The sequence below is a fragment of the Patella vulgata genome, chromosome 8, assembly GCF_932274485.2.
Source record: "Patella vulgata chromosome 8, xgPatVulg1.2, whole genome shotgun sequence".
In the NCBI taxonomy this organism is placed as follows: Eukaryota; Metazoa; Mollusca; class Gastropoda; family Patellidae; genus Patella; species Patella vulgata.
In genome coordinates this window covers 50,005,074-50,017,682 of record NC_065886.2, presented here as the reverse complement: position 1 = coordinate 50,017,682, position 12,609 = coordinate 50,005,074, and the positions used below count along the sequence as shown (strand labels likewise).

Sequence of the window (12,609 nt, the reverse complement as noted above, 5' to 3'; positions counted from 1 at the left end):
CCCCCCCTCCCCCCGGGCCTATGTTTGAATATTTATCGAAATGTAGTGTTTATGTAATAAAACCACGATTGTTTCCCATAAAAAATGGATTCTGTCAATGTTGGGAAATTGTTGTCATAAAAACAATAATATATTTTTATTTGTTTTTTAAATTTTTTTCCCTTTAAAGTTCGTCTCATGGGCAATCTGTGGACATCATTTGTAACAAAACTCTATCGACTTTTACATTTGTTATGTCAACTGAAAAATGTTAAAAATAATTTGAGTCTTCTTCTCGTATTCCCTTTCGGTCCTTTCTAAACTCTGTCCAAAAATGTGCTCAAGCTCAGAATGGGCTAATTCTAAAATAATAAATTGAGTAAATGTTTTGATGGCCAACCGGCAATGCGGTAAACTAAGTCAACTATGCTGTTATACAATATACACAATAAAAATCTGGTTCTATCTTCATGTCTCATATGGAGCAGCTAACAATATCTCTCATGGCGAACGTGTAAATGGAATTTGTAGACTAGTGTAGTTGATCAGCGTATTTTAGACAACCGTTTGCGGTGGTAACAAGGTTCGACAATAAAATTATTCTTTCGAAATAAACATCCCACGCTTCAAAGAGAGAAACATCGCCATTCGATAAATATTGGTCGGAGATGTATGAAATGTATACTTCCATAATAAACAATGCTCATAAAACATTTATCTCGATTACTTCAAAAAGCTAAGTCTCTACCTACGATATCACCCTAGGTGAAAGTGGACGAAAAACTCTAGAAACGAACGACTGAACTCAATATCATCCAAAGTCTTCCACATTGAAAACACAAATTATTTGTCAATTTAAATCAACATTGATGTTGTGATTTTACCGGGAAAACATGAGCATCTGATATCCAATATTTAAGACAAAATAAACATTATTGGTACACGAATCATGTACCATAATGCGTTCAGCGCCATTTGTAACAAGGGACTCGAAGAACGAGGCTAGACATATTCCAAAAGCATGTCATGTCAAACGGTGACCCCATATTATTTTAAGGAGAGTATGCGCAATAAATACTAACGGCGTAGACTGGAATAATAAGACGCTATAGATTGCCATTCGATTGAGACTTCTGGCGTATTTCGCCGAATATAACTGATTTGGAATTACAGTAAAAACAGAAACGATTGAATGTAATTCAGTTTATATACATTCATATTGCATTATTATATGCATTGCGACCCATTTGTGTCAATGTTTTGGTCCTAAATATTAGCGATTTATCGCCTTTAACGTAATCTATAATACATGTATTTAAATTGCGGGTAAATAATGAAATGCAGCGACATAATAACATCATATCGTCTGGTAGACTAACATTAACAACAGACATAGAAAATATCTTACTATACAAATCATCGAGAGAATGATTAACATATAACATTTTAAACAATCCAGATTACTTTGTATATCATGCGTTTTTAATAAAAGTTTTTTGTTGTCTTTGCTGTTTAGTCTTTATAATTGCCAGTTTGCTTAGACTGACATTTTTTTTCTTTTTTTTTTCTCTTTTTTTTTATGTTAACATGTGACCCCTCGTTTAAACAATCAATATATGTTTTGTCTGGATTTTAACTAACGGGCAAAGATTTAAACGAAACCAAAAAGAAACGAAATAGCTGATATAGAAGTATATTTATACCGTGTCATATAATGTAGACGAACAAAATAATGTAAAGAAGAAATTTTTATATTTCAACAATGTTACAAGAGGAACTATAAATGGGTATTTTCATATCGACTCTAGACTCATATACAAATGAATACCTCATAAAGACTCTGTGTGATTTAGCCTATTGTGAAAGTTGAATCTCAAAACAAGCAGATTAAATGGATGTAAATCTACAGAATGTCTCCAAAACACATTTGATTAAATAAGTTTTCTAAAACGAACTAAAGATATCATCAACGAGGATGCCTGAGCAGTGGATTCGCATTCTCCTTGGTTTTTGATATTTTCGAATGCGTTTTTCGATATTCAGGCTTGAATCTCAAAAAAGCAGATTTGATTGATGTCTCCATACACATTTGATTAAATCAGTGTCCTAAATGAATTAAATATATATATCGTAAAAGAGGATGCCTGAGCAGTGGATTCACATAAAAACTGCTCTTTCTACTTGTTTTTTGATATTCTGCTTTTTCGAGATTCAAGTTTGAATATCGAAAAACGAGCTTACGACATTCGCAAATTATCAAAAAACACAAGGAGAAAGAGCATTTTTTATGCGAATCCACTGCTCAGGCATCCTGATTTATGATATTTTTAGTTCGTTTTAGAAAACTGAATTAATCAAATGTGTTTTGGAGATATTCTTAAGATATACATCCATTAAATCCGCTTTTACGAGATTCAAGTTTGAATATCGGAAAACGAAAAACAAAAAATCGGGCTAACTTCATTTAGTATTGGTCTTTATAGTGTAGCAGCCTTACCTGTTTAAGAATTTTTCTGTAAGCTTCTTGCGAAGACAAATCTAAGATAACATTTTTAGCAGAATCGGCATGGTATCTATCTAATCGCCGTAAATCTGCATGGGCGTTATTTATATCTTCCACACGACGAAATCCAATGTCTACGTTATTCGTAAAATTGGCTTCTTTTAATTTATTGTAGATATACTGTACACGCATTAAGCCTGTAAGCAGAAAATATAATATATACATTTACAATATTTTCAAGTTGGGTCTATATAGAGTAACTATAAATAGATAAGGATGACATTTACTTAAATCAACTTAAAAAATATTTCTAGACCCGCTTGTTCAACTCTCTAACTCTCAACGACAACCTAACACAATCTCCACTTGTTCTGTACTCACCATGCAGTGGTATGTATAGTGACAGAGGGAATTCGAGGGATTGGATGGCCGAATGGTTAGCGCGTGCGCGTTGTATCATTAGGTCGGTCATTGAGTCAAATGGCGTGGTTTCGATTCTCCGTTTGTACTTGTCAAGGAGTAGGGTCGCCTGTCCAACCTCGTGGGTTTTCTCCGGGTCCCCTGGTTTCCTCCTACTGTTAACCTGAAACTAAGCGAATTACAGCACTAATCATTCCGTCGGTCAAAGCACTACAAGTGAACACTATTAACTGCTCGTTTGGGTCAGAGAGTTAAAAGATTCGGAAGTCAAATGAAATGGGGTTTAACGTGCTACGTTTCTGCTCCATCCGGGCTAATGAAGACGGGCATGGCATATGCCATAAAGCATAGTACCTTGGTTCCACAAACGTCCGTTTCCACGAAAGTGATATTGCTGACCAGGTACAGTGTGCTACACTCGAATTAGGGAAATGGCATTAATACACATAATTGTACATATACATGTACATATGAATTAGGTAGGAAGAATGTAGTCTCTAGGGTATCCGCAAGAAATTGTGCAGTATTTAACTACCGAGCCATGGGGAGTGAAAGCTATTGTCTGATTTTATTAATTATTTATTGTAATAGACTCTTTCTGAGATACCTGACACAGATTGACTGTTCTTTATTTTGTTGAGCAACTGGATAGTACATATTTTTGTCGTCCTTCTGGATTCTTAATAGAATGAAGTGGTGTTAAGCTGCTACATTTTGGCACTAATGAAGACGGGCATATGCCATGCAGTATGCTATGGGGTAAACTGTGCTCGGACAGCGAACACCAACTTTCAAACTTTCAAGAGTTAATTTACGTAGACGTCAACTTGTGCACTGGGTTTTTCTTCCTACTAGAAGTAGAACGACTCTCTTTCTTGCAAGTCCCGCCGAACTGCACAAATGACAAGGGGGAATCGGGGCAGGCTTGAATATCCAAATCCTGACGAACTTTCTCGGTCAATGTCGGGACCTCCTGATTCTTAATAACATGCTCATGGAATTTGAATATCTAACTAAAGGGTTATCTATGAGTTTTTGAATTACCAAAGTGAATTAGGAGATTGACAAAAAGACTGATTGATACCAAGATGGGTTGAAATCATAAATTAAGGGAGTACCCATCGTATTTAACACTACAGGTGATCTTTGATTGATTATAGATTTCAGGAACTTTACACTAACAAAAGTCTCTTAATATATCTTTAACTTCATTGATTGATTAAGAATATGTCAATCACGGATCACGACACCATGTCTGACGGTGGTGATTATAAGACGAATAGTACCATTCAAGCTAGAAACTGTCAATAACCATAGTGATTTCAACTCGGATCTAACAACAAACACACATAATTTCTGGTTCTGCGTCTTTAACTGTTGTAATTATATCAAACAGCTAACAATTACCAGTAGACGCGTTTCTTTTCCCGCCATGATATTCTCTTTATTTGGTATAAATATTAAGATTAAATATCTATTTCAGTCGACAAGTCCATCATGTTACAATACACCAAGTCCATCATGTTACAATACACCAAGCAAGAAATAAATTAATATTATGTTCGGTGAAATGCCAATCTTAGCCCATGTCTTATGTTAGAATAGTGGTTTTTGTGCCACCTGAACGACTTCTGCAATCATATGGTTTCGAACCCTAGCATTGTACGTCGCCGGCTCGCCCCCCTCCCCCTCACCGTGTCCCCCTGTGCACCCCCCACCCGAAGTTTAAAGACCAATACGCGCAAGCGAATTATTAAATCAAATGGTACCATTATGTCAGTCACGAAATGACCTAGTTTGTGTCAAGGGGACGTTAACCCCATTTCTCTCTTTATACTGAGGGATTTATATTTATTTCAATAATTCATTTGTCACAAGCCAAAAACTTGTTTAAAATGAGCATGTTCTGGGAAATCGTATATGTCATAAACCAATGACTTAAAAACATGTTGCTATTAGAAAATACGATTTGTCATGTTTTTTCGTTAACACCGTTCTAGACTATTTACATCTTTTATAGGATTATATATTTATCACTCTATAGTATAAATCAAAATAGATTATTTGTATAAAAATTATATTTCAATGTGAGTTTATATAATCTGACAGACTACTGACAACATATTGATTTAGTTTTTGTTGGTAATGTAATAAAGATATCACGAATTGTCTATTTTAGAAACCTTCAGACGATTTATTTGACCGTTTCCCAGAGTCGTTGTATTTTACAAAGCTGGCTTATCGCCTTGATTCACAAACTGAAAAAGTTGAAATTAAATACCATGAACCGATTTTTTATTTATGCTAACTACCAATAGTTCAATAGGATAAATTTATTGCTTTCTATTTTTACGTCACGATTTAATGTTATTTTTGATTTGTCGCATGGCTAACCAACGAGATATTAATTCTGATTAATGTATCAACTTTTGAATTGGATACTATTATTGTTATTCAGGGATGTGAAAGGGAGTTTGGAGTCTAAAGACCACCCGATTCAATAAAGATCATGATGTGACTGTATTCAGCATTATGAGTTCTATAAGTGCTTCTTGTTTGCCTGTTTTAAAACATTGGATGTCACCAGGGCGGGATTAAGACCCATGGAAACCCTAATCACTTAAAAGATTTTGGTGAACCCCATATAAAATATGTAATTCAAAATATAAACCATAATACAACATAAAATAAATGTTTATTTTTCAAAATGGCGTTTATACACGTCATTACCTGATGATAAATGTTACCGACCCACGGATCTGAAATTACAGACCCAAGCCTCAAGTACCCATACATTACAGACCCAAGCCTCAAGTACCCATGTATAAAAGATACTTTTAATCACATGTGTATGTGGCTTGGAGACAGGGGTGCCTTCTCGAGAAAGACCCCTGCGCCTGCGCTAAGATAATAAAAAAAGACAACTTGTCTGCGATATCACCCTCGGTGGAAGCGGACGTTAACGGCTAACAGAATAGAAGAAGAATATCGAAAGGCTAGATATGTTCGACAATATTTTATAGTAACATTTTCTTCTAGAGAAATTCTCAATAATTGATCGACTTTCTTTAGTTGTAATAACATTTAAAAAATGTTCCACGTGCCAATGTGTGACGTCAAACGTTTTAGTAACTCGTTAGTCCCAAAATGACCTGGTTTGTGTCGAGTGAACGTTAAACCTCATCTCTCTCTCTCTCTTTCTCTCTCTTTTATTGGCCCAGTTCGGAGCAGAACAGTAGGACGTTAAACCCCATTTCATTTCATTTCATTTCAGTTCTCTCTCTCTTTGGTCCAAATGGTAATTCTTCCACAGCAAAAATGTTATCTTATATTTTTGAAAGCAGCCAGTAATGGAATGAAGGTCGAAATCCCTTTCTCTGCCTCTCTTGATAGTTGTATCAATATTATGAATAGTAAAATTGGTTATATTGGTGACTAGACATGTTAGCCTTTAATTACTGATGAATTTCGAAATTCCATTATCTATGTGTTGTCCAAATGTCTCGTGTAAGCCGAGTGAAAGCATTGTTATACAAGGCTGCTAATTGAGATAGAGTGTAAACCAATAAAAACAACACACACACAAAACACCCATATATATATATACACGTATAGAAACATTCGATTTTTACGTTTTTGTCCTCCTAGCAGTTATACCGATGTTTTAGTAGGCTAGTTTATAACTATATGTATTCTACGGTTCGATATTGTTTCCCATAAACACATTTTATTTAGGAATAACTGTCGCGAGTTGTGAAAGCGTGGATCTCAACTTCCTAGCGCCAGATCTATTGAATTCCACACACCATTGTTCACATGTTGCATTGTATGCGTCTACGCGTCTGGGGGATGCGATGACAAGAATAAACAAAACAATTTTTCTATTTTGAAATTGTATCGTTTCACAAAATTCTTATTGGCTTTTTCCTAAATTACTTATCATTTTAAAATCCATTTCTTGGTGCAACACAATAAAAACACATTTAGTCTGTCATGGAAACTGTATTCATGTCTTGGTGGGAATACATATAACATTGGTAATTAATCAAGTTTTCTCAGGATGCTGTTCTTGCCTACCAGATGATTATCCGACATTACCTATTATAGACGATCAACAAGGAGCATTGGGTTAAGAATGGGATTAGCGCTAGCCCTGTTTACATATCGTGATCTATGACGAAAAATTGAGCTGGCCTTACAATTTAGCACTAACCGGGTGATCAAGTAAAACCTTAGTTATGGATAGTAGTTATTGCACTGCGACACTTTATTTGAGTCCAAAACTTGGGATTTGAGTGTAATCGAATGTGTTTGTGTGTTCTTTGTGTGTGTTATTAGTTCGTCTATGGAATAAACACAGCTGTAGCCTTTCCAGGATTACAACCACCTGATCTTACCATAACTTCCTACGACACTTAATTAAATAATAGGTTCTATACCAAGTAAATCTTGGCACACCCACTCCTCCATGGTTTAAAACAGGAAGCGTAATTAAGGTTTCCCACTTACACATTTAAGTCTTATTAAATTGTAAACTATTTACTGTCATGGCGGAATCAGGTTTATGGAGTCAAATAACGACATTCACTCACTAATATTGTCCGTCCTTCCACACTAATATTAATCATCAAGTTACTAAGGTACAGATTTGTTCCTTTCACCATGATTTTACAACAAACAAAGTCTTGTATTGTGGCAGATATGAGAGGGAGAGAGAGAGAGGGGGGGGGGGGGGGTAACGTCCACTCTACACAAACTAGGTCATTTCGGGACTAGCATATGGTTCAATTTTATTTCAATAATTCACTTGAACAGTGGGAGGACCCGAAGAAAACCCATGGGGTTGGACAGGCCACCCTACTCCTTGTCACGTACAACCGGGGAATCGAAACCACACCAGTTGACTCAATAACAGACCTTATTACTCAAAACGCGCGCGCAAACCATTCGGCCACCCCCCACCAGATATAAGAAAGGTCTTTGAGACTTCATATGGTCGCAGTTTGCAGGGTCACCATTGTTACAGTGTATCCATTCATTCAGATGACGCGGTTTCGATACCAAGCTTGTTAATTAGGGTCGCCTATCCAACCCCATGGGTTTCCTCCTGGTTTCGCTCCCCCACCAACACTCAGCTTCACATGCTACTGCTAAAATCTTTGAGCGCAATAGAATTAGTGGCATACAAAATACACGATATGTTAGTCTCCAAATGACCTGGTATGTGTTGAGTTGTCGAAGATTACAATGCATCTTCACGTGGGTTTTATCGTTGTTCAGTCTGACTACAAGGCTTGGTCATTTAAAACTTTAACGTTTTAGTTGTAACCCTAATTTTGGTCACTTTGTTTTTTAGGAAGAAAACTATTAAAAGGACTAAAAATTTGTGTAAGGAAGTAAATGCTTTGTCATAGCGTCTTGAAACATTCAACCAATTACGCGACTCTCCTTATTTCAAATGGCTATATCTCGTCAATTTAACTAAATAACTTTAAAAGCTCAGCATTTGACAGTGTCAGGGCCAACAACTTTTTTCATAATCTTATGCAAATATATGAAGTTCCGTGGTGCCTTTTCTAAAACAAACCCACACATATTCCGTTTCCACGTCGGATGAACGATAAGTTTCTATATCCCACGCGATGTTTATGCCTACACGATCGAGTCTACATACATGATAAAATATGGCTTGAAAACCGTCAGTTTAAATAAAATCGACGATTTATTTATTCTGCTTCCGTCTAATAAAATCAAAAATGTTTATTTAGTCTGTGGGTGTATGAATGATGTAAAAAGTATACCTAGTTTTTAATATGGCAGTCATTCAGAGCCGAGATCTATTCTCAAAGTAAGGCCTAGTCCTCTGTGTACAGAATGAAATTATAGTGATTAGTGGTCGTCGTGAGTATTATTTTATCACCCAGTAACACAGTCTACGGTTATGTGATAACTTTCATAATCTACTGAGTTCTCAATTACCAGAAACACCTACAATACTGCCCATAACTTTAACAGAAACACCTTGTCAATAACTGGTAACTTGCTGTCAAAAAAATGATGTATCACTACGCCGTAATGTAATCAGGTTCAGTAAAAGTGAAATCTATACCAAAGAATTATATTTATTTATCTGTGCGCGTAAGAAAGGGTTGGGTGATAAATGAAATCTCCTACTCGTCTTTTTTTTTATCAACACTCGTCGATAAAGTAAAAATAAAAACACGTCGAAGCCTCGGGGCTTTTTTTTAAACTTTATCGACTTGTGTTGATATTTTTTAATATAAAAAAAGACTCGTAGGAGATTCTCTAAATGTCAATCTATCAACTGAAAAATGATAGTCAAATCTAGCGATCATTTCCGAAAGACTCAATATTTTCATTTGTAATTTTCAGACAAAGTGAATATATTAATAGCCAGTTCCGACTCTTAAGTTAAACTGGTTTAAAAGCCCCGGGGATCGTTAAACCCGTTTCACTTTGTCGTCTGAACGCAAAATGTGGGGCAAATAAACCAGTTTAAAAAAACTCAGCTCGCCACCAGTCTTCGAGAAGGCCTTTTATTTTAAACTGGTTCATTTTGGCCGTGGGGATCACGGTGGCTAAGTGGGTAAGGCGCTGGCTCGCTAGCCTGGAGGTCGGGTGTTCGATCCCTGCATTGGCCGAGAAAGTTCATCCTGATTTTCCGGCGTGGTTCTCCCTTGTCAGTGATGCAGGACGGAGGGGCTGACAAGGACAGCTGTCTAGTCGTTCGGATGGGACGAAAAACCGAGGTCCCGTGTACACATTGGCGTGCACGTTAAAGATCCCTTGACAGTTGGAATTCGATATAAGAGTAGGCCGTAGTGCCGCTGTCCGGGCAAAATTTCCCTCATAGCACACTGTATGGCGTATGCCCGTCTTCATTAGCCCAGTTCGGAGCAAAACAGTAGGACGTTAAACCCCATTTCATTTCATTTCATTTCATTTCATTTTGGCCGTCTGAACGGGTAGGCTTAAAAACTCCGCCTACAGCTCGCTTTGGGCATGCGCAGTACGCAGTAAGTTACATTCGGGGCCAGACAGTGTCAGTGCGAGAACCGAATAAAGAATATAAAGCTAACTCTAACCTCCGACCAAAGAGGTTATACTAGTTAAACTGGTTTGGCTTATAGTATGTTTGGACGCAACACCACCCTGTCTTAAAAAACCCGGCGATTTATTTACGAGGTTCTGTGAAATCTGGGATTATTCCGTTAAGGAATATCAACTACTTGATGTGATGAGTCAACGCAGTGTCTATCTGGGTATCTGTTTTTAGTATAAACCTCTGATAAACGTATAATACTTTCTAATTATGCTAGTATAATTGCTGTCTTATTCCCCCGTAGACAGCTACTAAATACGATAAATAAATATTTACAAAGCAATTATCACCGTATACAGATAGTTCGTGTATATAAATTTTTAACTAGGGTGTATTGTATTATTGCGGTCTTATTTCCTCTCTGTGCCAAACTTTGTCTGCAGTGATCTGTCTTGATCACTCTGTTCAACAACTGTGAGCGGAAACGGTGTCATTACTGACGCCAGACGCTATTTTAAAGGTCTACGGGAGTCTTAATTGTAAATATTGGAGTGTATATAGTTTAGACCACGTTAGTATGGAACGGTCCACTATAAAAGACAAGTATAGCTTTAAATGTAAATTTTTAACCATTCTCTACCCACGCGATATCCCATGAAGTCTTCATAATCAAACTATGACAGAGAATTAATAAATATTAATGACAACAACTTTAAATCTTTATTTCGCTGATACGGAGTTTTCACAGTTCCTCCGTCGGCCATCAGTGCAAGCTCTGAAATCACTGACCACAGATCCGCAGAGCATGTAATTTTTTTTATAAAATCCACCATGAACCAAATATTCCAAACTTTAAAAGTAAAAATATGCACGGTAAGAAAAGCCTTTTCCTTAGGCTCCAATACAAGATTTCTCCATATTTTGAAAAGTTATTTGCGAACTCTGCCCACTAGATTTCATCAATCAATAATTCGCTTGCGCGTAGGGGTCTTTAACAGAGGGAGGAAACCGAAAGAACCCGGAGAAAACCCACGAGGTTGGACAGGCGAACCTACTCCTTGACACGTACAAACGGGGAATCGAAACCTCGCCAGTTGATTCAATGACAGACCATTTGGCCATCCAACGCCCCAAATAATTATTAAATGCAGTATTATATTATCTTCAGTCAAACATACTCGTGAAATCTACGGTTTTATCATCAAATATGATCGTAAAACTCTGGTGACAAGGGTGATAACTCCAGATGATACTGGACTCTGAATTTCCATATTGTTCTACACTAAGGCCTGCCAAACAGTAAAATACTAAAACTCAAACACTGCGACCCGTAGAGCGTGTACAAGGTTTAATTGACATGGACAATAACTCCATATAAAATTGATACACATTTATTCGGGATTCCTCCGACGGACGGGCGGACAGGGGTACTGACAATATAAAATGACATACCTTCATCCGAATCATAAATATAATCCATTCTTGTCCAACCAAACGTTTTAATTATATCGGTTATGGCGTCTGTGTAAGACGGTTTGATAAAGACTACATATGGTTTCTCACGCTGATCAGCAGTACCACACAAACTGAACGTTATATAAGGCATACGAAAAGCATTACTAAAAGACTGGATAATGCTGAATGATTTCGTATCAGTTTTTCCATAAAAGGCAAAGATTCCTCCAGCCATTTGAGAACATACTGAAAAAAACAAACAAAAGCAAGGTTAGAAATTAGCCAGAAGGTAGCCTAAATGGGTAGTTATTAACAACACATTAGAATTATTATATAATATATTAAAGATACATTCCCAGAAAAGTATTTATCAGGTGGTTATTTCCAATAAAAGAAGTGTGGCAATTTTGGTATATATGGTAAGTAGAAATATCCAATCTTACAAGAAAAATACTGGATTTCCTGAAAAACTCTCATGGAGCGTATACAGGACAAAAATATAAAGGTTCCCCATATCGACAGCCCGATGATTAGGAATATCTGCACGCGTGACGCCAAAAGTTGCCCGCGGAGATTGAGCGCTTGATGTACATGTTGATAAACTTTATGAAGAGTTAGACATACAACACTTTCTGAGATAAAAATTAAGGAAAAAGACGCGGGCAGTGTATAATCCGAGAATTCTATTAGGATTCGATATTTGTAATAAATAGTCAGTGATTAAAGACAGCGTCGTCTTGTGTTTGCAATGAATTCTCCGCCGACTTCGCACCCATTGCTAGGTACCGAGAGAGTTAAGTCACGTGACACAAACATTACCTCTTTTGATCGATTTCCTTGGCAATTACAATGTTTTGGGAAGGATTTGGAGCAAAATTATGATAAATTAATTAGTTGGAAAATGTTTTTAGTCCAAATGTATCATCAAATCACCCAGTTTGTACGCGGGAATGTATCTTTAATGAAGATCAGACAGGTGTTTATATATGTAGGTTCGTTCGTTCCTGGAGTTAAACGTCCACTTCCACCAAGTGTGATATCGTAGACAAGATATATATATATAGGTTCAAATTGCCAAATACAAGTTCATTAATAATAAACATAACAGCATGAAACATTTCAGACATAGAAAGAATAGTAATAATAATAACAAAAATCAAACATATAGATGGTATACATATTTGAAATC

General features: G+C 36.6%; 1 protein-coding gene across 3 annotated transcripts in view; it reads right to left on the bottom strand.

Annotated features, from left to right (window-relative positions):
* LOC126829511 (glutamate receptor 4) overlaps positions 1-12,609 on the bottom strand; it is an 85,951-nt gene that overhangs the window by 51,078 nt on the left and 22,264 nt on the right. For all 3 annotated transcript variants that reach the window (XM_050559435.1, XM_050559433.1, XM_050559434.2), the window contains exons 3-4: positions 11,418-11,666; positions 2,477-2,679 (exon numbers count right to left, since the gene is read on the bottom strand). Coding sequence is in view for 2 of the 3 variants with exons in the window: in XM_050559433.1 (XP_050415390.1) it covers positions 2,477-2,679; positions 11,418-11,666 (452 nt within the window). In the remaining variant the exon portion in view is untranslated. The remainder of the gene's footprint in view (positions 1-2,476; positions 2,680-11,417; positions 11,667-12,609) is intronic.